Source organism: Vidua chalybeata, chromosome 30, assembly GCF_026979565.1.
Source record: "Vidua chalybeata isolate OUT-0048 chromosome 30, bVidCha1 merged haplotype, whole genome shotgun sequence".
NCBI lineage: Eukaryota > Metazoa > Chordata > Aves > Passeriformes > Viduidae > Vidua > Vidua chalybeata.
In genome coordinates, this window is record NC_071559.1 from 2,415,605 (window position 1) to 2,442,413 (window position 26,809).

Consider the following 26,809-nt stretch of genomic DNA (forward strand, 5'->3'; position numbering starts at 1 on the left):
GCTGAGCACCCCAAACCCTGGCAGGGCACCCCAAACCACCCTCTGAGCACCCCAAACCCTGGCAGGGCACCCCAAGCTCAGATTAAGACACCCAAGACCCTCCCTAACCTCACGCCGTGCCCAAAACCAGCAGCCGCCCTTTGCTGCCCAGTTCCTCCCAGTCTCTAACTGGGCACAGACCAAGCTGGCAGCCGTGATGTGCTGAGAGCACTTTGGAGCTGAGTGCCCAGGCCCATCCTGCCGTGGTGCCCAGTGCCCAGCATGGCAGGTTGGGCAGCTCTTAGGTGATAAAATAGCTTTACACTTTATTAAATATATTAAATCTTAATAATTAAATAGTTATGTGGCAAAGCTGGTTCTGCTGAACGTCCCATCCTGGTCATGTCCAAACATCTCCAAGCATGGGGTGGATTTTGGGATGGCGAGGAGCAACGTGGGATGAAGCCGGCCGAGCCAAAAAAACCTCGGAAAATACCAAAATATTGGCAAAGACCCAAGAGGGCACTTCTTTGGCAAGGGGGATGCTGCCTGCTTGGCAAGGAAGGATCACCACGGGACCCCCATCCTGACGCTCACACCACACTGGATGCCAGCAGCTCCTCGTTTTTGGGATCCCCACAATCCAGGGTGCGGATCCAGGGGATGCTGCCCTTGGACAATCCTTTCCCAGAAAAACCAGAGGGATGCTGCCCTTGGACCATCCTTTTCTAGAAAAAAACAGAGGGATGCTGCCCTTGGACCATCCTTTCCCAGAAAATCTAGAAAAACCAGAGGGATGCTGCCCTTGGACCATCCTTTCCTAGAAAAACCAGGGGGATGCTGCCCTTGGACCATCCTTTCCTAGAAAAACCAGAGGGATGCTGCCCTTGGACCATCCTTTCCTAGAAAAAAACAGAGGGATGCTGCCCTTGGACCATCCTTTCCTAGAAAAAAACAGAGGGATGCTGCCCTTGGACCATCCTTTCCTAGAAAAACCAGGAGGGTGCTGCCCTTGGACCATCCTTTCCCAGAAAATCTAGAAAAACCAGAGGGATGCTGCCCTTGGACAATCCTTTCCTAGAAAAACCAGAGGGATGCTGCCCTTGGACAATCCTTTCCTAGAAAAACCAGAGGGATGCTGCCCTTGGACCATCCTTTCCCAGAAAAAAACAGAGGGATGCTGCCCTTGGACCATCCTTTCCTAGAAAAAAACAGAGGGATGCTGCCCTTGGACCATCCTTTCCCAGAAAAACCAGGGGGATGCTGCCCTTGGACCATCCTTTTCTGGAAAAACCAGGGGGATGCTGCCCTTGGACCATCCTTTCCCAGAAAAACCAGGGGGATGCTGCCCTTGGACCATCCTTTCCCAGAAAAACCAGGGGGATGCTGCCCTTGGACCATCCTTTCCCAGAAAAACCCATCCCTCCTCTAGCGGGAGGCGCGCCGGGCGCCGCGGCTCCGCCGGGGAATTCCTGCCGCGCTGCCAGCGCCGGGCGGGCAGGCCCGGGCAGCTCCGCGCCCGGCTAGAGCCGGCCCTGGGTGGGTGCCCCGAGGGCTGGGGGTGCAGCAGGGGCTGGTTCTGCCACCCGTGCCCCTCTCCGGGGTGGACTCGGGGTGGGCGACCAGCTGCCATCCCCGGCGGCACGGCGAGACGCGCCGGTGTCGGATGACGGATCCAGGGGATATTTTTATGGCCGGGTGGAAGATTCCTCCTTTGGTGGGTGTTTTTTTGTTGTTTTTTTTTTTTTCTCCCCTATTTTTTTCGTGCTTGCAAATTCAACCGGCTCGAAGGAGGAGTGGGAGAGGCAGGAGCTGTGAGCAAATCCCCTCCGTGACCGGAGCCATCCCGTCCCCGGTGCAGCCGTCAGTGGCTCCGGTGTCCGGTTCCCGGCACTCACTGCTCCAGTTTTGGCTTCTCGACGGAATTGCTCAGCTTCTTCAAGGTCTTTTTAATGCGCAGGGCGGTGAGACGGGCCGAGGGGTTCTGGTACCAGCACTCCTTCATGACCTTCGCCAGCGCCGACAGAACCTGGGGAGGCACAAAAAGAGGGATAAACGGAAGGGTTGAATGGGTAGCAAAGGGGTGGGATGGGGGCGGTCCCCCCGGGACTCACCGAGTCGGAGAAGAGGCGGTTGGGGATCACGGGGGTCTGCTGGTCCACACACACCACCTTCTTCATGTCCTCGAAGCTGGGGTCGCTGGGCACGGCGTCGAAGAAGGGCGGCCGGTACTCCTCCACGACGCCTGCGGGAGAGGGGAGGCGTGAGGGCGGGGGAGAGCGAGGGGTTCCCCCCCATCCTGCCCGTCATGGGCCGCTGGAGGGTCCCGGCACAGCCGAGCCGCTCCCTGCAGCATTGCCGGTGGGACGTGTCTCTCCTGGGCACCGGGGGCGGTGGCAGCTGGCTCTGGCACCACCGGTGCCTCCAGCACCAAGTGCAGCCCTGGCGCCAGTCCAGCGCCAGCCCCACCACGAATATCGTCAGCTCCAGCACCCTTGGCACTGTGGCCACCTCCACTCAGCACCTGGTGGTCAGCCTGCCAGCTGGCCCAGCTAATCTCGGTTTAATGCTCGCAAATGTCCCTGTCCCTCGTGGGATTTAACGTCTCCGGGAAGCCTCGAGCCCCCACCAGCTCCCTGCACCCCAAGGGGTGACCCCAAAACCTCAGAGTCCCCTGGAGTTCCCCATCCCCGATCCCCTGAAGCTGTCCTGGAGAGTGAGGGATCCTGGAAGGGTTAAACCAGCCGGCTGAAGGTCGTTCCTACGCAAGGCTGGGGTAATTCGGAGTAAATGTGTAATCTGAGGGAGCGCTGGGGAGATAAATGAGATTATCCCGGCCAGACTTCGCCTGGGGGGACCCTCCCGCCCCATCCGCCAGCGCCCACCATTTAATTAATGCTTAAATGGACTTTGCCGCGATGAGCAGCCCTGGCCACGCAGCCCCAATTAGGTTCATCCCCAGCGCCGGGGGACCCTTCCCCTTGCCCCAGTCCCGAGTTCCCGAGCCAAGCCCGGCGGCCGGAGGTCCCGGCCGTGGCCGCTTTCCAGGCAGCGCTTGAAGCTGCTTGTTTTCTAATCAGCGCTGAACAAACAAAGCACTGATTGAGTCTAATGGGCCCTTTAATCAGGGAGCCGGGTGCTGACACTAGATTACAGTGTTTATAATTTACAGCTAATCTTCTGGGCGAAGGAAAGGAGGAAAAAAAAAAAAAAAGGAACAAGAAAAGGAGGGAAGGAGGGAACGGGCGCGGAGCCTCGCGGGGAGCCGGGAGCGAGCGGAGCCGGCGGCCGGGAGCTGCTCACCGTTCACCACCGTGCGCCGGGTGATCTCCCAGAGCACCAGCCCGTACGCCCAGATGTCTGTCTTCTTGTAGGACTCGAAGCAGTCGGTGCGGATCTGCTCGCTCAGCACCTCCGGGGCCATGTAGCGCTTGGTGCCCACCCGGGGGTTGTTGCCAATGTCCAGGTAGTCGCTGCCCTGGGAGTGCATGACGGCCAGCCCTGGGGGGGACAGGTCATAGAGTCATTTGGGATGACTTTTAAGGTCATCAATTCACCTGTAAAATAATGGGATTCCGGTCCTGATCAGTGCTGTGCTGGTGCTGCATCCATGAGGCTCAACATCCATGAGGTCCCCCGAAACTCCAGGACACCACATCCTTGTGGCGCCATCACATCCCTGGAATGTTACATCCCTGGGGTACCACATTCCTGGAGCATCACCTCTGTGGGGTTCCACAGCCCCGCAGCACCATGTCCCTGGGGCTCCACAGACCCGGGGTACCTCATCCCTGGGGTACCACATCCCTGGGGTACCTCATCACTGGGATATCTCATCCCCGGGGTACCTCATCACTGGGGTACCACATCCTCGGGGTACCACATCCCTGGGGTACCTCATCACTGGGATATCTCATCCCTGGGGTACCTCATCCCTGGGATACCTCATCCCTGGGATATCTCATCCCTGGGGTACCTCATCCCTGGGATATCTCATCCCCAGGGTACCTCATCACTGGGGTACCTCATCCCCAGGGCACCACATCCCTGAATACCTCATCCCCGGGGTACCACGTCCCTGGGGTACCTCATCACTGGGATATCTCATCCCCGGGGTACCTCATCCCCAGGGTACCTCATCCCCAGGGTATCTCATCCCCGGGGTACCACGTCCCTGGGGTACCTCATCGCTGGGCCACCACACCCCCGGGTACCCTTGGGTGCTGCTGCAGCCCTGGGCACCACTGCCCCGGGGTTTCACACCCCTAAGTGCCACATCCCTGGGGCACCGCATCCCAGCCCTCCATCTCACCCAGGTCTGCGATGCAGCACTGCCTGTTGCTTTTCACCAGGATGTTCCTGCTTTTCAGGTCACGGTGGGCGATGGCAGGTTTGCCTTGCGTGCCAAAAATCTCCACGTGGAGGTGGACGAGGCCACAGATGATGGAGGAGGCCAAGCCCAGGCAGGTGTCCACATCCAGGACTGTCCTCTGCAGGTAGTCGTAGAGGGAGCCGTTCTCGTGGTAGTGGGTGATGAGCCAGAGCTGCGTGCTGGAGTTCCTGGATGTCATGTCAGAGGCGATGAAACCTGGACAGGGAGAAACTCCTGGGGTCAGGGAACCTGGGAAACACCTGGGATTGGGGACAGGGAGAAACACCTGGGACCCTGGGAAACACCTGAGATCAGGGACAGGGAGAAACTCCTGAGATCAGGGAACCTGGGAAACACCTGGGATCAGGGAGAAACACCTGGGATCAAGGACCTGGGAAACACCTGGGGTCAGAGACCCTGAGAAACACCTGGGATCCACCTGAGACCCTGGGAAACACCTGGGATCATGGATCCTGGAAATTACCTGGGATCAGGGACCCTGGGAAACACCTGAGACCCTGGGAAACACCTGGGATCAGGGACAGGGAGAAACACCTGGGATCACAGACCCTGGGAAACACCTGGGATCAGGGACAGGGAGAAACACCTGGGATCCACCTGAGACCCTGAGAAACACCTGGGATCCACCTGAGACCCTGGGAAACACCTGGGATCATGGATCATAGGAAGCACCTGGGATCAGGGATCCTGAGAAACAGCTGCCCCCTCTTCCCCAGCCCTCCTGGCTCACCCAGGATGTTGTCGTGCCGGAGGAGGACGGTGTTGTAGATCTCTGTCTCACGGAACCACGACTGCTCGTCCCGGGACGAGAAGATCTTCACGGCCACGCTCTCCCCGTGCCACACGCCTCGCCACACCTCGCCGTAGCGCCCTTTACCTGCCACAGCCGTGCCAGTGTGTCACACAGTGCCCCCAGGAGCCAGGTGAGCACCTGGATCCCGTGTGGGAGAGCGATGGAGCAGCAGTTCCTTGGCCAATATCCCCTCACCCACCCAGCTGCTCCCTCCCTCCCTCCCACCCCAGTCAGCAGGACAGGGGAAGAACTTGGGGTTGCTGCTGGGTTTTGGCTGACACGGCTGGGTCCAAACCCCTCCTGGGCTTGAGGCTGTGGTGCCATCACTCCAGCACCAGCTGGGGGTGGCTGGGGCAGCCTCCTTACCCACGCACTCCATGAGGGTGATCTGCCGAGCCACCGTCCTCTGGACAAGGAAAGGCAGCCCTGAACCACTGCCCGTGGTGCAGTCATCGTTCAGCAGGTCCTGTGCAAACAGGGTGGCCACGGGGTCAGCGTGGTGGCCATCCCCACACACACACACACCTCGGGGACACCTGAGGGTCCCTCACGGAGCCCACCCACCTCTAAGGTGCTGTCTCCCATCATGGATGCCTTCAGCATGAGGTCTGTGTCACCAAAGTCACTGTGCTTGTGGCGGTGCTGGGCCACCTTCCAGCAGAAGAGTGCCGTGAGCGCCGCGAGGATGAGGAGGGAGAGCAGTGGCACGAAGATCATCAGGAGGAGGCTGGGTAGGGAAGGTGTCTCTACCGGGGCATCTTCTCCTGGGTGGGGGAAACAAGGGATGGAAGCGCGAGGGTGGACCTGGAAGGGTGGAGGTCTGGGGTTTGGGCTTGGACCTGGGGACAGTGTCCCTGCATTGGGATCAACCCCACGGATGGCAGCTCTGCAGGCACAGCCCAACAAGGGACACCTGAGGGCGTCTTGGTGGCTCCGTAGGTGCTGAGTGAGGACAGGGACGATCCTGAGACCCCAAGCACCTCTCCAGCCCCGTGGGCAGCTCGTCCCCCGTCCCCTTGGCCGTGTACCTTGCAGGAAGATCTCCAGCTGGGCGTTGCACATGTGGAAGTTGCAGCACCTCATGCCGTACTGCTCCGTGACGGACGCGTGGCAGTGCTCCAGAATGTTCTGGGAGAAGCAGCCGCGGTGCTGGGTGATGGTGCCCTCCTCCCTCCTCTTGCTGATGAAGCACACCTTGCCCGTGCAGTTGGGCTGGCTGCAGTGGGGCACATCGCAGGCGCACAGCAGCTCCTCTGCGGGCACCAGGAGGGGACACGTTGTGCCATGGGGTCACCCCAGTGCCCACCCGGGAGCTTTGGTGGCTTTGGGGACAGGGACATGAACCAAATTTGGAGAATGGGCAGCCTGGGACCATCAGAGAAGGAGGGGCAGGGTGCTGTGAGTGCTCAGCACAAGGAGCCCATCCCGACACCTCCCAGAAAATCACCTGCTCCAAGTCCCAGCCCTGAACCTGGGGGTGCCCTGTTCCCACACCCCCAAGAGGCTCTTTGGGATGGACTGTGCATCCAGCCCAGCAGCTGGGATTAACTGGGATGAACTGGTTTACAACACACAGGGTCGCAAAATCCCAGGGGACATGGGACCTATTGGAGCCTGGGGTGAGATCAAAAGCCCCAAACTCAGCCAGTGCCTTCCCAGTGGGTGTTTTGGGAGCTGGGTGCCAAACCCAGGGTCTTTCCCAGAGTTTTTCCTGACTCCCCCTAAGGCGCTTTCCAGCACCGTGGTGCCAGAGTGGCTCAGATGGCAGCCACGCTCCCAAATTCCTAATTTAGCTCTGCCCTTCTGCACAGAAAATATCCCTCCTGGAATCAGTGAGTTCGGCGTGAGGGCAGCCAGACATCCGGTGGTGAGGGGACAGCGAGGGGACAGTGAGGGGACAGTGAGGGGATGGCTCTGGTGGCCATCCTGCGCTCCCTGTCCCCCTGCCCCAAAGGCTGCCTGGTGCCAGCGCTGTGGGCTGGTGGTGGGGCTGGTTTGGGGTTGGTGGCCCCGTGGGCAGGACAGGGACTCGGCGGAGACTCATCCCCCCAGTTATCTCTGCTGCTCCTCCCTGGCACAGCCGCATTATCCTGGAGCTCCCTGCAAGAGCACCCAGCCTGGATCTGTGCCCAGGTCACCTGCTGCTCCCCTGGGATGCTGAGCAGCTCCTCCTGCTTCCCACCACCACCACCATCATCATCACCACCACCACCCCTGGGAAAACCCACACTATTCGGTACCAGCCCTTCCCCACCTCCCCTCCGCTGACAGCGAAGCGCTTGATCAACCCCAATTAATTAAGCTGAGATCCTCTCCGGGGGGATGGGTCACCATACCACAGGGGCATAGCACAGTCCCTGAGGAGCCCAGCTGCCTCCCTGGCTTTTATTTTGGGCAGAGGTGCTCCCGAAAAGCCGAGGGTTTATTTTAACCTGCTGTCACCCCACTGCACTGGCACTCACCGGTGGCGAAGCTGAGGGACAGGGTCATCAGTGCCAGCACTGCCCGGCCACCAACCCCACACGGCGTCATCCTGTGGAGAGAGGAGGGCTCAGAGCAGCCCCTGCACCCCCAGGGCCCATCCCCAGCCGTGGGGGCTTTGGGAAGGGAGGGGGCCTTGCCGAGGGCAGGCACAGAGTGAGGTGGGATGTGCTGCTCCAAGGGAGTTTGGCTCCGGACATCCTGGGCACAGCCCTTCCTGAGGACACATCCCGGGACCTCCCAAGCTCGGGGGACCTCCCTGCCGTGGCGTGGGGCACCACTCGTGGCCCCACAGCGCTCAGGAATGTGCTGGAACCTGGCCCTTGCCACGTCCACGCAGCCCAAGCTCCTGCCTTGCTCACTTCCCGCTGTTCCCAGGGCTCCTGCTCCCTAAAAACCCAGCCCCTGCGGGCTTGGCAGCCCCGGTGATGCCACGGCACTGCTGGGGATCCCAGATTTGGGAAGACCTGACCGTGGGATGGAGCCCAAAGCCCCCACACCACGTGCAGCCCCACGCCACTGGCCACGGGCAGGGGCTCAGTCCTGGGGGTGCTTTTGTGTGGAGCTTATCAATGACACAAACAGAGGTGCTGGGACAGCCAAAAATTCCTTGCTGAGCCTTTGGGGGAAGTTTGGCTATTTTTAATCTTCCTTTTTTTTTTTTTTTTTTTTTTTTTCTCCTTGTGAAAGAGACATTTCTGCCAAGGCAAACACGGCGATCCCCCCGCTGCCCCCCGCCTCGCTGCGTGGCCGCAGGCCCCGGCCCCTCCTCGGCTCATTCTTCGTGTTCCCGACATAAACATGCCAAAGGCTCCGTTTCCTGCAATTGAAGAGCCCAGCCCAGGGCTGCTGGGACAGGAATCAAGATTGTTTAGATTCTGGCCTTGATGGGGAAGCGGAGTCACGCAAGCCCGGCCCTCGGGAGCGCACACGGACGTGGCTGACCCCGGCAGGCTCCAGCCCTGCTGCAAATCGGGCTTTTCCTCCCCAAAATAACTCACTTGGTTGTGGCTCGAGGGGAGGAAACAGTGACTTGGGGTCACTGGGGCTGGAGGGCAGGTCCTTGGTGCCCGGGGTAGGAGTGATGCCAGGCTGATCCATCCGACCCTCGCGGGGCCAGGATCAGCTTTGTTTTACAAGCCCAACTCCCCCAGAGCTGGGCTAGGATCTGCTTTATTTTAAAACTCAACCCCTCTGGAGCTGGGCTGCTGATTCCTGACCACCAGCACCGCACTTCTTGCAGTCCTGAGAGCTCCAGGATGCATGATTTAAAAGGGAAGCTGAGTCTCCCAGGTGGTGAATTCCTTCCCTGGAGCCACTTCCCCAAAATCCTGAACCATCAGACAGCTGCAGGACATTTGCCATGAAACACAAAGCAGGCAGGGCCTCACCCAAATCTCTGCTGCATGTGAAACATCCCATGGGTTGTCGTTGTTACTGGGAGCAAACCTTAATTCAAGAGCTGTTCCTGGCATCCCACAGGAAAAACATCCCAGGTTCTTCAGTAATGGCACCAAGCAGTCCTGGCATAGCCATCCCTGTCCCTTCCTTCCTTCCTCATCAGGAGCTGCAGCTCACGTGCCCTCCTGACATCCAGAGCATCTTACCCTGCCTGCCTGGGTGCTCTGCTATATTCTCTGGGATTTGTAGCATCAGGAGAAGTAAAAAAAAAAAAAAAAAAGCCCCACAGGGAACCTCTGGGATGGGACATGGGGGCAAGAGGCAGCTGTGCTGCAGCTCGAGGGTCTGGGGCAAACCCTGGGGAAGGGGAATTTCCCCACCACCCCCTGGAGGGAAAAGCAAAGGGAAAATGGAGCAGAAGACAAGAGGAGTCCAGGGAAGGGTGGCCGGGCACAGCCCTCGGGGTGTGCAGGGTGGTTCAGGGGTCCCTGCTCCTACCAGGGCAGCTTGGCCAGGCTCCTCAACCCCAGCTCTTCCTCCTTCCCCTGCAGTTCCTGCTGCTGACAGGGGCTTTAGCCACGGGATGTGGCTCAGGGCTCAGTTCCCTGTGCTGCCTTTTCACAGCCCAGCCCCTCGTGCCGCTGCCAGTGCCGGTGCCAGCCAGGCGTGTGCCAGCTGCAGGGGTGAAGGACTGCATGGACACCAGGGCAGAGCTGCCAGCAGCTTCGCCACGGACCCCAGGGCTCCAGCCTGCTTGCAGGCACAGGTGGAGCTTTTCCTGCAGGTGGGTCACAGATGCAGCAAGGCTGAGCTCACCCTCCAGCAGGCCCCACCAGCCCAGCCCCTCTCACTGGCAGGCATTTCCACTCCATGAACGTGCACCACACAAAGAGAGCGGCCAAACCCGCTCAGATCCACCGTGGAGCAGGGCTGGCATGGCCTGTGGCTCCTCCTGCACGGCAGGGACAGGCCAGCGTGGCTGTCCCGGCCTCCCAGAGGGCTCCAGGGCCAGCACTGGGAAGGAGCTCCATGGTGGGGCTCTCCTCTCTTGGTTTTGGAGATGGAGCCTCTTTAGTGACCATTTGGGTCTTCCTTGCCCTCTGAGAGACCTGGGATGTGGCTGTGCAGCAGGGGAGCACTGAGGTGGCACATTCTGTGCTGCTGGAGCCCACTGCAGCCCTCGCTGGCAGAGCTGTCAACCTTCCCCCATTTTTCCCCATTCCTTTTCAAAATACACCCAAATTCCCCATTCCCCACGTCGATCCCAGCCTTTCCGCTGCAGCTGCTTATTATTTCAGCTCTTTAGCAAGGACCTGGGGACAGATCCTGCTCCCCCCACACTGATGTGAGCCCTGACTTGTGCCCCTGGCCCAAATTCTCTAACCCTGATGTCAACCCTGCTGTCCCATGGAACACAAAGGAAATGGGGCCAAATCCTGATTTCGGGGGTCGGCCAGGAGGGGAAGCCCCGAGCTGGGTGCAGCCCCAGACCCCAGGAGCACGAGGCTCTTCCCCACTCACCTCCAGCATCCAGGTCCTGCGGGAGCCCACGGCACTGCCCGGCCCTGGCGGGGCTCTCCCGGCCACGATCCCGCTCCTGGATCCGCCTCAGCCGGGGCAGCTTCGCTCCTGAGCCCCAGCTCTGAGGATCTTCATGGATCTGCTCCCCTCCCAGCGCCCATCCTGCCACCGAGGGGCTCCCACGGCCGCCTCCGTCCCGCTGGGGGAGGGATTGTCACCCTTCCCCTGGCTGCAGGGTCCCCTTGGCGACCCCGCTGTCCAACGCAGCCTCTTGGCAGCTGCTCTGTGGTCTGGATGTGGGAGAAGTCAAAAAAAAAAATGTTTCTTATTACTGCCTCTTCCTGCCTGGCTTCTCTCCACCACTCCCAGCTAATAAAGCATTTCCTATTGCTGAGCACACAGCCACGACCAGCCTCCCTTCCTCCCGCTCACCGGGCCCCAGCTCCATCCTGGTTGCTTTCCCTGGCTTGTTCCTCCCTCCTCGTCCTTCCCCGAGCGCTTTCCCACCCAATTTCCCAGTTTTCATGGCAAACCCTGCCCCATGGTACGGGCATGGCCACCACCACTTCACCCTGAGCATCCCAAGGCCTTCAGCTGGAGCACAGCTGGTTGCTTTGGCAGGGATGGGGATGGGAATGTTCTAGAATGTGCTGTGGGAATGACCTTGACCTGCTCCGGCCCTCATGGGGATGGAGCACCGTGGCAGAGCCAAGGGGCTCCCTGGTTATTCCATGCTGGTCCCAGGGTGCAGTGCTGAACGATGCCTTTCTTGGGCTACCCAAAAACAGAGGCCAGACAAAATTAAGGGAATAAAAAGCATTTGTTTGTTTGTTTATTTATTTAGTTAGTTAATTGTTTAGTTATTTAATTATTTAGTTATTTAAGGCCTTCAGGTACATTTCAGACGAAGCCCCCCCAGGGACTACACCCAAAAATGGACCAAACTCATAAAAGAATTAAAACCCATGACCCATCATCCATTTTGTACCAAAATGTACCTGAAGGCCCTTCAATGAATATAACCAATGAATCTCACTTTTTATTCCCTTAATTTTGCCTGGTCTCTGTTTTTAGGTAGCCCAAAAAGGCATCAGGAAGGCAGGAGAGGATTTCACCCTGGGGTGTAACGCAGCATCAGGGCGTGATGGATGAGTGATGCGATGGTTGACTCTCACAATTAAAAGGCAAATATTTTATATATATATATATATATATGTTAAGAGAAGTTTTATAGATTTATAGTTATGTTTTACCTCCCCTTGCGTTGTTACCAGGGGACAGCCTGGCTTCGGGATATTTTGGGAGGGTCGGCTCGTTACTGTGGCAGCACCTGACCTCCAATCGAGATTTAAGGAAGTAAATTCCACCACTGGAGTCGTGGACAGGACTTTGGGAGGGGCTAAAGGGTTAAAAAGTAAAACCTCCATGGTGTGGGTGAGCACATGGTGGGAGAAATCCTCTGCTGCTCCCTGCACCGTAACATTTCCTCTACTCAGTCTTCTGTTGCATTTTTGACAAGGTTTTAGTAAAGCTTTTAAAGCCTGGAAGTGAGCGGCACTTCTCACAAGGGCGTGCTGGGAGATGTGGAGCCCTCGCTGTGGGCACGGGGCAGGGCACGGTGGGCACGGAGCAGGGCACGGTGGGCACGGAGCAGGGCACGGTGGGCACGGAGCAGGGCACGGTGGGCACGGTGGGCAGGTGGGCAGGTGGGCAGGGCACAGTGGGCACGGAGCAGGGCACAGTGGGCACGGAGCAGGGCACGGTGGGCACGGGGCAGGGCACGGTGGGCACGGAGCAGGGCACGGTGGGCACGGGGCTGCGCTCCGAGCCTTGCGCTGGCACGTCCCCGCTGTCCCCAGAGCACGCCGCGGTGGCCGGCACTGGGACACCGCCGGCAGGGCCGTTCCCACGGCCGGGGCCGGGCACTTCCCGCTCCCCACGGGACCCCGGGCAGCGGAAGCGCCGCTTCCCGTTTTGCCACTTTCGGGGCTGCTCTTTGGGCCACCGCAATGTCAAGCCCCCCCGCTTCTCCCCCCAGCGCCGTCCCAAGCCCCATCCCTGCCTTTCTGCCTGCCGGTTTTTTTGGCACGAAAGTGGTATCACACACTTCTAATCAACTACACGCCCGTAATCTCAGTGCTATCAATCAATTCTGGGAGCCTCTTCCAATGCAGTGCTCTCCTGGGAGTCACTTAGCACACAGAGTCCAAAATCCTCAGTATCTAGAACTCCAGCATCTGCCAGCTGTTTGCCTGGCACGGTGACCCTGTCCAGCATCGCAGCCTCTTTCCCCAGAGGTGGCAGGACCTGATTTACCTCCCCGCTGCCATCGCACCACCAGCCCCGCTTTCATCCCGGACCCGCCCGGAGCCTCCCGGAGCCGGGGGCACCGCGGCGGCGGAGCTTTGAGTCTCGCCAGCCCTATCAGCCGGGATCTCGGAAGTTTAAACAAACAAAAGCACAAAACCAGGATAAAACATGAAGGAGCTGCGGCGGTGGCTTTGCCCGTGCGGGACCCGCGGCTCTGCCGGAGCGGCGCGGGGGAAACGGGCAGTTTCCATCCGATAGGAGCTGCCCGCAGGAAGCCGATGCCTGCAGACGCCTTATCTCCGTGAGCATCTTTGCTCCGGCAGGCGGCTCTCAGCGATCCGGCCGGATTGGCCCCTCCCGGGGTTGTTCCTGGATGGTTCCCGCAGCCCCTTCCATGGGAGCAGACACGGGGCATCCTGCTCGTACGGCTGCGGGCAGGCAGCTCTCCAGCTGCTGGCTGCCACCTTCCAGACCTTCCTTCTCTAAATCAGAGTCATCGCTGAGGGGATAAGCGCTGCTTTAAAACTCCTAAAAGTTCCTAAATCCCAATCCTGGGTGTCTGGAAGGGCAGGGATGGGTGGGAGCCCTGGGCTCGGCCGCAGCTCTGGCGCTGTCGCTGCGGGAAAGTGAATTCCTCCAGAGCGGGGCTGGCTGCAGAGGCACGGGATGGGCAAAGCAAACCCACCGCAGGCTCCTGCCCCCCTTCCTGCCCTTGTCCGGGGCACACAGCGTGAATCGGCGGGGCTGGGCACCACCCGCAGGCCCGTGCCAGCCCCGGTCCAACCGCCCCTCACCCCCTGAGGCCAAAGGGAGACTTTCCTTCATCATCCCGGCGCTCATGGCTGTGATTTCATCCTGGGGAAGGGAAGGGAAGGGAAGGGAAGGGAAGGGAAGGGAAGGGAAGGGAAGGGAAGGGAAGGGAAGGGAAGGGAAGGGAAGGGAAGGGAAGGGAAGGGAAGGGAAGGGAAGGGAAGGGAAGGGAAGGGAAGGGAAGGGAAGGGAAGGGAAGGGAAGGGAAGGGAAGGGAAGGGAAGGGAAGGGACTTCTCTGGACCACAGCCGGACCCTCCCCAGGTGCACCCAGCCGTCCCTTGGGGTCTCACTGAGCCATCCCCACGATGGCAAGGGGCTGAGGGGCCGGCGGGAGCCCGTCTCTCCCTTCCCCCTGCGTGGCAGGAGCCAGGCTGGCACGGCTGATGCCACGGCTGCTCCATGTGCCGCCCGCCCCCGGCTCAGCTGCGAGCGGCAGGGAGCTGGCGAAGGAGGGCAGCCACGTGCCGGGGAGCCCGAGCGAGCCAAGGGATGGAGGGGAACAGACGGGGAGGCTGCGGCTCCTTCCCCACGGGAATCCTTCCCCGCCTGTGGCGCAGCCCGAACCTCCCGGTGCCCCACAAAGGGCAGAGCTGCAGCCTCAAAGGGGGAGTGGGGACTCCTGTCCCCCAAAAAAGGGGGGTGGTGCAGGGAGGGGGCTCCACACCTGGCCACGAATTAATTATGACCTGGGTGACTTTTGCTCTGAGCACTGTGACACTGCCTGCTGCCCTCCTGGAGTCAAACTCTGCCCACGCTGCAGGAGCCAGCAGCCCAGCCTCACGTTCCTGCGCTCTGGGATGGAGCTGGGTTTAAGGGAATGTCAAAATATGGGAGCACCAGCACCCTGCTGCTGCTGCTCAGCAATGTTTGAGCTCTGGAGGCAGCTGGGATGGAGCCCACGAGCATCCCAAGCTTCATTTCCAGCCTGTGCCTGCAGCTGGTGCTCCTTCCACAGTATGGAGCTGTGCTAAGCCTTGGTGTGTCCAATCCACCACACAGGAACACACAGGAGTGGGGGATGTCCCTGAGGAGGTGACAGGGTGGCCAGGGGACACTGGCAGCAAAGGGGGGCACTCCTGCCAGCCCCAGAGCGACCCTGAGCTTTAGTCATGGAATAAATCCTGTTAACATGGCAACCACTTCCATTTTAATTTGCTCAGCCACATTCCAACACACGCCCTGGAATCGAGAGCTTGGGAAAATCAAAGAGGCAAAAAAAAGAGAAAAAAATAAAAGGGGAAAAAAAAAAAGGGAAAAATAGGAAGGACTTGTGCCACAGTCCTGCTCCCTGGCATTCCTGGAGCTGCGTCCAGGGTCTCAGGACATCGGTGTCCAGCACGACATGTCCCATGCTTGGTGGCCACCCTTGGGGTGGAGAGGACGAGAGGCCAGGCAGGGGCCCGTGAACCCTCGGGGATATTTCATTCCCATCCACCGGGAACAAAACCACCCCTGTGCCAGAGAAGTCAGCAGATCCAAGGGGACAGCAAGAACCTTGTCCCCACCCCGACCCCTCCCGCCTTAGCCTTTCTTTTTCTTTTTCTTCTTCTTCTCCCCCGTCTTGGCCTCCTCGGCCGCTTTCCTCTCCTCCTTCAGCACCTTGTACCTCCACTGGGGCGGCTGCAGCAGGTGCTTGTCCTTCACACGGGGCTTCCTCTCGCCGGCGGACGAGCCGGAGGCTTTGCTCACTTTGATTTTGGGGACGGGCTCCCCCGGGAAGACGCTGTTCCCGCGCCGCAGCCACAGCGGCAGGAAGCTCAGCAGGCGGCGGGGCCGCGGCGCCGGCGGCCGCAGCTCGGGGGGCTCGGCCACGGCCCGGCCGTTGCAGGAGGATCCCCCCGTGCTGGGCCGCGAGTTCGGCTCCGATTCCTCCTCGGGGTGCGGCACGTGCTGCCCGAGGATCTCCGGCACCGACAGCCTGCGCTTGCCCACCTCGGGCGGGCTGTCGGGGCAGACGGTTTGGCAAGCGGTGGCCACGAAAGGGCTGGCGAGGGACGTGGTCATCCTCACCATGTGGTCCATCACGCCCTCCTCCTCGGGGTCGCGGGGGATGTTGAAGGTGAAAAAGGATCGGATCTTCTCCGAGAGCCTCTTGCTCCTGGATTTGGGGCTCAGGGCTTTGGCCACCAGCCCGGCCAGGGCCGGCCACTCGGGCCGGTACTGGGCTGCAAACTGCTCGGCGCGCGGGCGCCGCAGGAGGCTCCGGATGCGCACGGTGGTCTCGAAGCGGCTGGTGAAAGTCGCCCATTCCCTGGCTGTCTTCCCCTTCACGGCATCCACTGCCTGCAGGTCAGCTCCTGGGGACAGCAGAGAGCACCGTGGCGCCTCAGGAATTTAGATTTTATGTTTTTCAGATCCTCTGCTGCGTTAGTGCATAGCTCGAAACTCCATATAAAGTGTTAGCTACTGTCTTCGTGTTTTGGTCAGGCAAAGCAATTCCTCTAGGCCTGAAAGTCAAGGACACCCAGCAGCCTCAGGCCCCAAAAATATAAAAAAAAGTGAATTGAGGGGGTGCAAACTGGGGGAATATGACTTCATTACCTGAAGGCAATTGGAGGGTTAACCCCTGATATATAAATGGACCAAACTTACATCTGTCTGAAAAACTCCTGACCACCATCCATCTTGGGTGTAGCCTCTGGGAGGCTTTTGACTGCCCAGATTGTTTCTATTTATAATAGAAACTGTAAATTGAAGGCCTTTAACAAATACCCACTTTATTCTTTGTCCTTGACCTTTGTCTATTCCTTGTCCTTTGACCTTGTCCAGCCTCTGTCACTCCAGGGCACCATCACCACGTTGTCGCAGGCTGAGCAGCAGTGCCAGCCCGGGCAGCAGGAACCAGGAACCCCGGGAACCTCCCCAGGAACCCCAGGAGCCTCCCCAGGAACCCCGGGAACCTCGCCAGGAACCCCAGGGACCTCCCCAGGAACCCCGGGAGCCTCCCCAGGATCCCCGGGAGCCTCCCCAGGAACCCCGGGAGCCTCCCCAGGAACCCCAGGGACCTCCCCAGGAACCCCCAGGGACCTCCCCAGGAACCCCGGGAGCTTCCCCAGGAACCCCGGGAGCCTCCCCAGGAACCCCGGGAGCTTCCCCAGGATCCCCAGGACCTCCCCAGGAACCCCGGGAGCCTCCCCAGGATCCCCGGGACCTCCCCAGGAACCCCGGGAGCCTCCCCAGGAACCCCAGGGACCTCCCCAGGAACCCCGGGAGCCTCCCCAGGAACCCCAGGGACCTCCCCAGGAACCCCGGGAGCCTCCCCAGGAACCCCAGGGACCTCCCCAGGAACCCCGGGACCTCCCCAGGAACCCCGGGAGCCTCCAGGGGCCGCTGACCTGCCAGGAGCAGGGCGGTGACGCAGTCCTGCCGCCCCTGCACCGCCGCCTTCATCAGCGCCGTCAGCCCCCGCGGGTCCCGCTGGTCCACCTCGAGGGCGGGGTAGTAGTTGAGGAGGTAGTTGACAATGGTGATGTGTCCTTAAGAGCCAGAGAGAAGCTGCGTTAGAGTTCCCACCGTGAACAGGGAGCGTGGCTGGGGCCGGCCGGACAACGTCCCGTGAGGGTGCAGGTGTGGAAGATCGAAGGGGTCAGGATTGAAAGGGTTCGGGTCTGTTTTGGGTTGGGTTTAATTTGGGTTGGGCATGGAGGGAGCGGCGATGAGGAACCAGCTGCTTTAGTGGAGAACACAGGAAAGAGTCCAAAAATGGAAAAAAAACCTCCAGAAAATCATGAATTCTAGCAAGGATAAAATGGGAATCAAGGGTGATCCCACTTTGGGACCATTCTCCTTCCCCTCCTGGTAAATCGGGGGGAGGGAGCCAGACTGGAGGTTTGGGTGCAACACCGAGCTCGGAGCCTTGGGGCAGGTAAAGCCCCGTGACTCCCGGGGCACAAGGGGCAGCTCCAGCCCAGCTCTGCCACTCGAGGCAGCACCACTGCAGGAATCTCCATTTCCCCACCATTTTCAAAGCAGAGCTGAGGTGAGCCACATCCCTCGGGAGCACGCCTTTCACCACAGCTCGTTTTGGGGTTTTTGGGGGAAGCACAGGGGGTCACATCCCTTCTTGAGGGCGCTGCCTGTGCCGAGGCCGGGCGCAGTGCTGACCTGCCTGGGCAGCCATCATGAGGGCCGTGTTGCCATCGTTGTCCTGCTGGTTGATGTTGATGTAGGGACACTTCTGCAGCAGCGGCACGAGGTCCACAAAGCCCTTGGAGCAGGCGACCATCAGCCCGTTCTGGAGAGGGAACGACGCTCAGCACCACGTTCCCACCACGCTGGGAGCACCGTGGGCCACCATGGCCCTTCCAAATTGCCCCCCCCCCCCAGCCAAACCAGGCAGGTGCAGGATGGGAGAGCAGACAAGGTTCTGCTCCAAGGTTTGGATCAATCCCAGGAGACCCATCCTGCCCCACCTGCTTTAGCAACCCCCAGCCCTCAGGATCTGCCTGCTCCTGGAAAAGCCTCGTTCTGCTCTGCAGGGTGCACACCCCACCCGCCCCAGCCGCTCACCCTCCCGTTGATGTCCAGCTCTGTGGCCTCGCTCCGGGTCACCCCACGCTCCAGCCTCTCCCACACCAGCTTGGCATCGTTCCTGGCACAGCACTGGTAGAGACTGAGGAGCCCAGCACCGCCAGCCTCGGGGGACACCTCGTAGCAGGGGTAGACAGAGTCATCGGAGAAGATGCTGCTGGTGTCCGAGGGCTCCGAGGATCCTGACGCCTCCTCCTCCTCCTCCTCCTCCTCCTCATAGTGCAGCTCCGGGTCGGAGGCATCCAGGCTGGAAGTGGGAGCTGCAGCACGTTCTCCTCCACTGCAGGCATCTGTCATCCGGCCCGGGCGGGGGGAGCGAGCCCAGCCTGGCCCCGCGCCCTGCCTGGGGCCCGGAGCCTCTCCCGGGCGGCCGAGGGGGCTCTCGGGGCTCTCACTGCCCCTGTGCAGACACAGAGGGGGCATGGGAACCGGGGGGGCTCCGGCGGCCCCGATCCCGCTGGGGAGCCTCGGCTGCCCCCCAGCCTCCAGCCCAGCCCAGCACATCCCAGCTCAGCCCAGCACAGCCCAGCTCAGCCCAGCACATCCCAGCACATCCCAGCTCAGCCCAGCACATCCCAGCACAGCCCAGTTCAGCTCAGCCCAGCACAGCCCAGCTCAGCCCAGCACAGCCCAGCCCAGCCCAGCACAGCCCAGCCCAGCCCAGCACATCCCAGCTCAGCCCAGCACATCCCAGCACATCCCAGCTCAGCCCAGCACAGCCCAGCTCAACCTAGCTCAGCCCAGCACATCCCAGCTCAGCCCAGCACAGCCCAGCTCAGCCCAGCACAGCCCAGCTCAGCCCAGTTCAGCTCAGCCCAGCACATCCCAGCACATCCCAGCTCAGCCCAGCACATCCCAGCTCAGCCCAGCACATCCCAGCACATCCCAGCTCAGCCCAGCACAGCCCAGCTCAGCCCAGCTCAGCCCAGCACAGCCCAGCTCAACCTAGCTCAGCCCAGCACATCCCAGCTCAGCCCAGCACATCCCAGCTCAGCCCAGCACAGCCCAGCACAGCCCAGTTCAGCTCAGCCCAGCACATCCCAGCACATCCCAGTTCAGCCCAGCACAGCCCAGCTCAGCCTAGCTCAGCCCAGCACATCCCAGCTCAGCCCAGCACATCCCAGCACATCCCAGCTCAGCCCAGCACATCCCAGCACATCCCAGCTCAGCCCAGCACATCCCAGCTCAGCCCAGCACAGCCCAGCTCAGCCTAGCTCAGCTAATCCCAGTTCAGCCCAGCACATCCCAGCTCAGTTCAGTCCAGCCCAGCCCAGCACATCCCAGCTCAGCCCAGCTCAGCTCATCCCAGCTCAGTCCAGCCCAGTTCAGCCCAGCTCATCCCAGCACATCCCAGCCCAGCTCAGCTCAGCCCAGTTTGGCTCAGCCCAGCCCAGCCCAGCTCAGCTCAGCCCAGTTTGGCTCAGCCCAGCCCAGCCCAGCTCAGCTCAGCCCAGTTTGGCTCAGCCCAGCCCAGCTCAGCCCAGCCATCCAGGGTCCATCCCCTGCCCCCTGCAAGCCCTCTCAGGGGGTGTCTGGGAGCTGTGACACCCCCAGAAGGGAGCAGCCCCCCATGGCACCGTGGGAAAACCAGGGGACACCCTGTGGGACTAAACCCTTTTCTGACCCAGACATGGGGCAGCTGAGGGGTGTTTAAAAAACTTTTATTCCATTTTCAGTCCCATGTGAAGGGTGAGGCAATACAGATGTTACAATTCACGCCATCACAATCAGAGGCTAATTATTTCCTAATTACAATACACTATAAACATTTCTTGGCCTATCAGCTTTAGCCACACCAAGCTGTAAATGCCATAAAGCCAATCATCTAAAATTGCCCTTTGTGGGTCCTACAATGCATCTCTCACAGTTCTAGCTCTCCAAAGTATCCAATCTTATTTGCAAGGCCACCCTTTGAACCTCGTTTCTGGTTCCATTTCTCTCTCAGCAATGTCTGTCCTGTTCCAGGGCATTCCTGAGTCAGCATTTCTTATTTCAAACTTTGCATACAGCTGTGTGAGCCGTCTGCCAGGCTTTGAGGATTCTCTACAAATCCATTCCCCACATTTCCCCCCCTCTCTCACGGACGGTGGGTGAGTGTGGCACAGCTGGGCAGTGAAGCCAGGGCTGCGGTGGGGCTGGGAATGGCTCCAGGTGAGACAGAGTAAAAATTTAACAGGGTAAGAAATCTATTTAGATTTAGGTGAAATGCGCCGTTTTGAGCTTGCTAACATAAACAAAATATGCTGCTTAGTCTGGTAACTGCAGCACTAGCAAAACTGCCCCAGCTAAGGAGAAAGAATGTGAATTTCCAAGCTAAAGAGAAAAAAAAAGATAAGAAAGACTCCTCTGAGCTTGAAACAGCACAGAGTGACCCAGGAGTTCTCTCTGACAAAACCTGAGTACAAGTGTAACTAGCTGTAAGTGCAACTCGAGATCAGCAGAATGAATATGCATGAACCTATTGTGAAATTCTATGAATGTATAAATTAGAGAAATAAAAAAAGATCAAGAGTTTTCAGGGGCGCTCACGCCCATTGAAAAGAAATCCTAGCGCATGCGCCCGGCGCTGTAATGAAAAATGCATACCGTGCCTCACAAATCGATCAGAATTGTCGTGCTTTGGTTTTTCACCTCAGTTCACAGGGCTGTGCAGGGGCAGGGGCAGCTGGGCTGCTGTGCAGAGCACCAGAGGGGAGCACACGTCCTCCCCTCCGTGCCCCACAGGGGCTGAGCCCTTCCCAGCCCCCTCCCCACTTAGCCCGGGCACATCCCCGGAGATGAGAAGGCTTTTCCCAGGGGAGCAGCAGCTCCTGGCTCCCCCAGCACACAGAACCCTGGCACAGGAGCTGTGGGCAGCGACACCCTGGCTCAGCCTGGCAGCAGGGATCAAACCCTCTCGCTTCTAAGCAGAAGCCAGCAATTAATTAATTAATGGGCGCCATGAAAGGAGGGAAATTCAAAATTCCACTAAACTTCCCCACCCCTTAGGTGTTGCCAAGCAGGCTCTGGGCACGGAGGGTGTTCCTCTCACCTGGATCTTCCCTGGGGCTGCTCAGATCTTCCCCGCGGGTCCCTCTTCAGCTGGGCAGCATCCCGGCCACAACCAGGAGGGAGAACTCACCAAGCAGCCATGGATTGTCCCTCTGTCCCCTCTGCAGGGAAAAAGAGGTTTGTGCTCTGTGCCTGAGGTGGCCTTTTGGCACCAAAGCTGTGACAACCTGCACGTTGATGTGGGCTCAGCTACCCAAGAGATCTTAAATTAAACTGTTGCTTAAAATGGCTGCATCCAGCCTGAGCAGGATCAGGACAGGATTTAGTGTCTTGAGCCGAGGAGCTGCTGGGAGCCCTGGGCTGTATTTTTATACCTGTCTCACTTTGGTGTGACAGTGCTGCCTGGGCAGTCCCACGGGCTCAGCTGAAACCCTGGAAACTCCTTCCACCTGACTTTCTAGCCAGGTGAATTGGCTGAGCAGATAAAGCTGCTGCTCCAGGCTTGGACATCTGAAATGTACACGTGCATTCAGTAAACTCTGTGATTTCCCCTCAGAGGTGCCTTGGAGTTTCCATCCCTCCTGCTCCACTAGGAGTGAATTCCAAAGCTCTCAGGGCAGCCTCAGCCCAGAATTGTTTCCCAAATTACACGTGAAGCCCAATTGTTCTCTTCTCTGCGGCTTTAAAGGGTTTTTTGTTGTTGTTGTTTGCATGTTGTTGAGGTTTTTATGCGTTTCCTGAAGTTCAAGGACCATCTGGACTGGGAGATCTGCAAAAGGGCATTCCCAGACCTTGGATCAGCTATTTTCTTGCCAAAAAAGGCAGGAATTTGGTGCCAAGGCAAATCGTGGGAGGCCATGCTCCCCGTTTGCAGCAGAGGGCACTTCGCTGCACCCTTGAACATGAAAATATGGATCAGAGGAAGGATCCCAGCTGTTCCCTCCGCGCTGGGAAGCACGAGCTGGGAATCCTGGAGCTGAATATAAAGATGCTGGTGCTGACCATGAGGATCCCAATGCTGAACGTCACAATCCTGATGCTGAACGTGCAGCTCCCAGACAGGGCATGGTCAGCACGGCGTCACCCTGCTGTGACACCTCCTGCCACCCTCCTGCTCTGCCTCACCTCGGGGAAGGACGGGGAGCAGATTTAGGGCTTAAGGAGTCACCCTGGGAGCCATGTGCCGTAATCTGCTGCCTGGAAAAGTCAGGAGGCTCTGAGACAGTTATGTAAAGACAGGGCTGGGTGCTGAAATGGGTGCCCAGGTGGGTGCCAGGGGCTGGGGGCAGCACAGAAAGGTCTTGCTGTTATTACATACAATAGGCAGCCCCTAATCTGCACCCGAAACGCTGGGGTTAAGTGCTTTCATTATGTGGGAAAGATCAGTAATTCTCTTACAGGAGCTCATGGCAGGAAATTTAAATGTCAGCTCCGAAACTCAATGCATCAAAGGATTGCTCCAAGAAAAAGCTGCCAGGAAAACAGGACCCAGATCCCCAAAAAATAATAACCTAATCCTAAAACTCTAACCTTAACCTAACCTATAAGCAGAAACCAATCCCCAAAACACAACTATAAAGCTGAAAAAAAAAAACCTAATAAAAAAAAACAACCCAAAGCTGTCCCCAAAATCTAACCCTAAAGACAATACTACCAATAATCCTAACAAAATCCCTAAACGTGAATCCGAATCCAAACCCAAAGCAGTAACACTAAAGCTAAAACAAAAGCACAGAGCAAGAGCAAACCCAATCCCTAACCATGACCCTAACCAAACACTGAACCCTAACCCCAATCATAACACCGACCCTAAGCCCAACCCTGACCACCGGGAGGCCAAGGCCAGCCAGACCTCTTGGTCCTGGCAGCTTTCTGGGAGCAATCCTTGGGCATTCGCAATTTTGGAGCCAGGATCCCACGTTTGGCCCCAGGCAGCAAAGGATTCCTCCTTTCCACAGGAAGGAAAGCCCAAAGCCCCGGTGGGGTGGTCGTGGGGGCACAGCAGAGGCACCCCTGGGGGGCCAAGGCCAGTTAGACCTGTCCTGGGTTGGAAGATAAGTGTCTGTTCTACTGCCACCTGTTAGAGCTGGGGCAGATATCTTCTGTTCATTGGGCAATTTTCTTCTGTTCATTGGGCAATTTTCTTCTGTTAATTGGGCAGTTTTCTCCTGTTAATTGGGCAGTTTATCTCTTCCACAACCAATCCTCCCTCCTCTCCAGGAGATCTCTTCTGCTCATGGGCCATTAATTATTCATTATCTCCTGTTCATGAGTGTCCCTGCATGACTGATAAAATTCCAGCATCCCGTGGGAGATTTCTGAGTGTCCCTGTGTCCCTGCAGCTCAGAAAGTGCAGCAGGCACAGCTCCGTGCGCTCAGTCCTGGCTGATCGCAGCCCCCCGCAGCCTCCCGGAGCGCAGCCACAGAGCAAAGAGCGTTCCTGAGAGGCTGCCACCGAAAAGGGATCCTGGGGAAAGAGGCCCTGCTGGAATTCCCTTTCCTTTCGCAGCCCATGAACTGCACAGCCCACAAGGAGACGATTCCTCTCCCTTGCCAGCCTCGGGCTGGGTCTCATCCGTTCAGCGTGCGGGAGCCGGGATCCACGGAGCAGCCGCTGCAGCCGCTGCTCGCACACGAGCCGGGCCAGGGAAGCGCTGGGATCCAGCCGGGCACGGTCCGCGCCCGGCAGAACAACCACACGATGCCGCTGTGGATTTGCAGGAGAAGCGAACGCGCCTCGCTCGTCTCTGCCGGGGCTGCGGCGAGGAGGCTGCGGGCGAGCGGGCGAGGAGGGAGCGCTCGGGGGATGCCGCGGCTCCCTCGCTGCCGGGGCCGGGTGCCGCCGCTGCGCTGAGCCCGACAAGGGGCCAAGGAGCCCGTTTGGCGGCCGGGCGAGTAAATGCCCGTTCCTGGGAGCCACCCGCGAGCCCCCCGCCCCAAACGGCCGCGTCGCCCGCGCGCCGGGGGTTCCGCAGCGCTCCCGCCGCCGCAGCCGGGCCAGCGGCCGCCGCTGCTCTCCGGCCGCTCCCTCTCCCTCTCTCCATCTCTCTCCATCTCTCTCCATCTCTCTCCTGGCCCAAAAGCCACGCCGCATCCCGGCTTTGCAGCCCGGCGCCGGAGGCAGCGCCACATCCCCGCCGGCCGGAGCAGCCGGAGGGACGCTGTGCCTGGGGGCGCTCCCTGCTCCGGGTTGGTTCTGGGGGCCAGGGGAAGGGAGAGATGGCAAACAAATGGCATCACACCGAAGGAAGGTGGCGATGGAGACGGGATAGGATGGGGCGGGAGGGGATGGATGAGTGTTTTAGGGTCTTTAGGGTCGAGGTGTTGGACCCTGAGATGTGTTGAGGTGTTGGACCCTCCTGCTACCCGCGGCAGGAGTGAGGAACGACCTCGCTTGGTGGGATGGCAGGACTGGGTTTGTGTTGTTTAAGGGCAGGAGGGGATGTTGATTTCTTTCCTTGTTTCTGTGGCCAAAACCTCACTGGGCAGTGCCAGCCCGGAGGGCTTAGGGGGCTTAGAGGGAATTTCCCCGAGGCTCAGGGCTGTAAAACCCCCCGGGGCAGGCGTGCGGCTCCGTGCCCAGTGCCCAGGGACTGGTGTCACCCAGCGGCGCTGGGAACAGCCAGGTTCCAGGTGTTCCAGGAACACCTGTCCAGGTGCCAGAAGAACCTCGCAGAACCTCAACCCTCTGCCCCTTCTTCCTGCAGCATCCGCCCCGTCACTGCCTCCCCTTCAGGTGAACACGCCCAGCGCCGAGGGAGGCATGGTGTTCTCCAGCCCCGTGCCCAGAGCTCAGGGACCACCGAGCTCCAGCGAGGAGGAGCGGCGCGGTGGCGAGCCCGACCTGCTGTGGCTGGCCGACCTCACGGGAGCCCACATCGGCTTGGCCCCGATCTCCCAGGACCCCGAGGATCGCTGCAGCATCTGGGAGAATCTGGTGAGCCTGGTGGACTTCCAGTGCCCGGGCCTTCCCCTGACCGCCGAGGAGCTCTGCCACTACATCGACATCCCGCGCTCGCCCGCGTCCTCCTCGGCGGCGGCCGCGACCCCGGCCCGGGCCCTGCCCGGGCCCCCCGCGCTCCCGGGGGACATCGACTACGGGAGCAACGCGCACGTCAAGCCGCCCTACTCCTACGCCACCCTCATCTGCATGGCCCTGGAAGCCAGCGAGCAGCCCAAACTCACCCTGGCAGCAATCTGCAAGTGGATCAGCGACAACTTCTGCTACTACCGCCGTGCCCATCGCAGCTGGCAGGTAGGGGGAGGTTTGGAGCCCTCGGTGCCCGCCCGGGGCTCGGCACAGCCCCGCTGCCGGCTGCGGCGTCCCGCGGCCGTGCTGGGTGCCGCCGGCAGGATTCAGCCCCGGGCTTTGTTCTCTTTTGCGTCCAGAGCTCCATCCGCCACAACCTGTGCATCAACAAGTGCTTCGTCAAGGTGCCCCGCAAGAAGGGGGAGCCGGGCAGAGGCGCCTTCTGGAAGCTTCACCCCCAGCACGCCGAGTGGCTCAAGAGCAGCACCCTCCAAGGGCACGGGGCCGTCGCGGAGCCCGTCCCGGCGGCCGCCAGGAGAGCCCGGGCGGGAGCACGGCGCGCCCGCAGCCCCGGCGCCGTGACCGGCAGCTCCCGGGGCTGCCTCGAGCTGGGCGCGGAGCTGCAGCGGCTGCTGCGAGAGTTCGAGGAGTTCGAAAGCAGCCACAGGTGGAGCCCCGCGGAGAACGGAGCGGGCCAGCAGTGCGAGCAGCGCTGGCCCGCGGCCCCGGCCGAGCCCTCTTGGCTTCCCAGCTGTGCCTCGGGGAGCCAGGAGGGGCCGGGCGAGCTGACCGAGCTGAAGGGCAGCACCGAGTGGGAAGCTCTGCTCGACGCCCCCGCCGAGCAGGGAGACTTCTCTGCTCCCGGGCAGCTCCCACCTCCCACCCAGCCCGGAACCTTCCCCCTGCACCCCACAAGGGCGCGGGGGCAGCACCTGGGCTGGCCCCAAGTCCTCCCCGAGCCCAGCCCCGCCAGGCCGGGCTTGGATGAGACCCTGGTGGCCACGGCTTTCCTGGAGGCTGCGTGGCACGAGATGAGCGGGAACCTCTCCAGCTGCATCCCCGCGGAGCAGGGGGCTGGAAACTTCCCGGCCTCCTTGCCCAGCGGGGATGTCATGGGCTGGGACTCTCTGGCCCACTTAAGACTCTTAGAGATGGGAGATAAGAGATTCGATTAGATTCGATTCGATTCGATTTGATTCGATGGATTTAGGAAGGGCTTTAGGGGTGGCCGTAGATGGTTTAATGGGTGAGGTTTCTTTTTGCTGCTTTCTGTTCTATTTTTTGCTTGGGGAATGATGCTGAAGATACTTGGACACTTAATTTTATTATTTTTTTTCCATTTTATTGGCAGTTTTTAAGAGATAGAATAAAGAAAACAAAGCAGAGAACAACTCCTGTTTCACCTTCTGATTTCCCTCTAGCACCCTTGGCTCTGCCCTGGAGGCCGGGGAGATCTGCCCAGCCCAGCCCTGCCCATCCAGCCCAGGGCAGCTTCAGCTCCTCCCATGTCTGCACGGCAATTCCCTGGGGGAAACTGAGGCACGAGCCAGCGCACGCCCGGGAGCTGC

The 26,809-nt window shown here is 59.8% G+C and overlaps 3 protein-coding genes across 3 annotated transcripts; 1 reads left to right on the plus strand and 2 right to left on the minus strand.

Moving 5' to 3' along the window:
* Positions 1–290: 290 nt before the first annotated feature.
* ACVRL1 (activin A receptor like type 1) lies at positions 291–10,846 on the minus strand. Its single transcript, XM_053967551.1, has 10 exons — positions 10,569–10,846; positions 7,628–7,698; positions 6,194–6,418; positions 5,730–5,929; positions 5,532–5,631; positions 5,103–5,249; positions 4,292–4,567; positions 3,283–3,480; positions 2,094–2,224; positions 291–2,008 (listed from the first exon to the last, which is right to left on the minus strand). Exons 2-10 carry the CDS (start codon positions 7,695–7,697, stop codon positions 1,874–1,876), a joined length of 1,482 nt encoding a protein of 493 aa, XP_053823526.1. The 5' UTR covers position 7,698; positions 10,569–10,846; the 3' UTR covers positions 291–1,873.
* Positions 10,847–14,917: 4,071 nt separating this feature from the next.
* On the minus strand, positions 14,918–19,510 carry ANKRD33 (ankyrin repeat domain 33). Its single transcript, XM_053967538.1, has 4 exons — positions 18,200–19,510; positions 17,795–17,924; positions 17,026–17,166; positions 14,918–15,987 (listed from the first exon to the last, which is right to left on the minus strand). Exons 1-4 carry the CDS (start codon positions 18,722–18,724, stop codon positions 15,212–15,214), a joined length of 1,572 nt encoding a protein of 523 aa, XP_053823513.1. The 5' UTR covers positions 18,725–19,510; the 3' UTR covers positions 14,918–15,211.
* Positions 19,511–24,187: 4,677 nt separating this feature from the next.
* On the plus strand, positions 24,188–26,651 carry LOC128801580 (forkhead box protein J1-like). The gene is made up of 3 exons (XM_053967577.1): positions 24,188–24,400; positions 24,919–25,466; positions 25,601–26,651. The coding sequence occupies exons 2-3, from the start codon at positions 24,975–24,977 to the stop codon at positions 26,414–26,416; spliced, it is 1,308 nt and encodes a 435-aa protein (XP_053823552.1). The 5' UTR covers positions 24,188–24,400; positions 24,919–24,974; the 3' UTR covers positions 26,417–26,651.
* Positions 26,652–26,809: the final 158 nt, after the last annotated feature.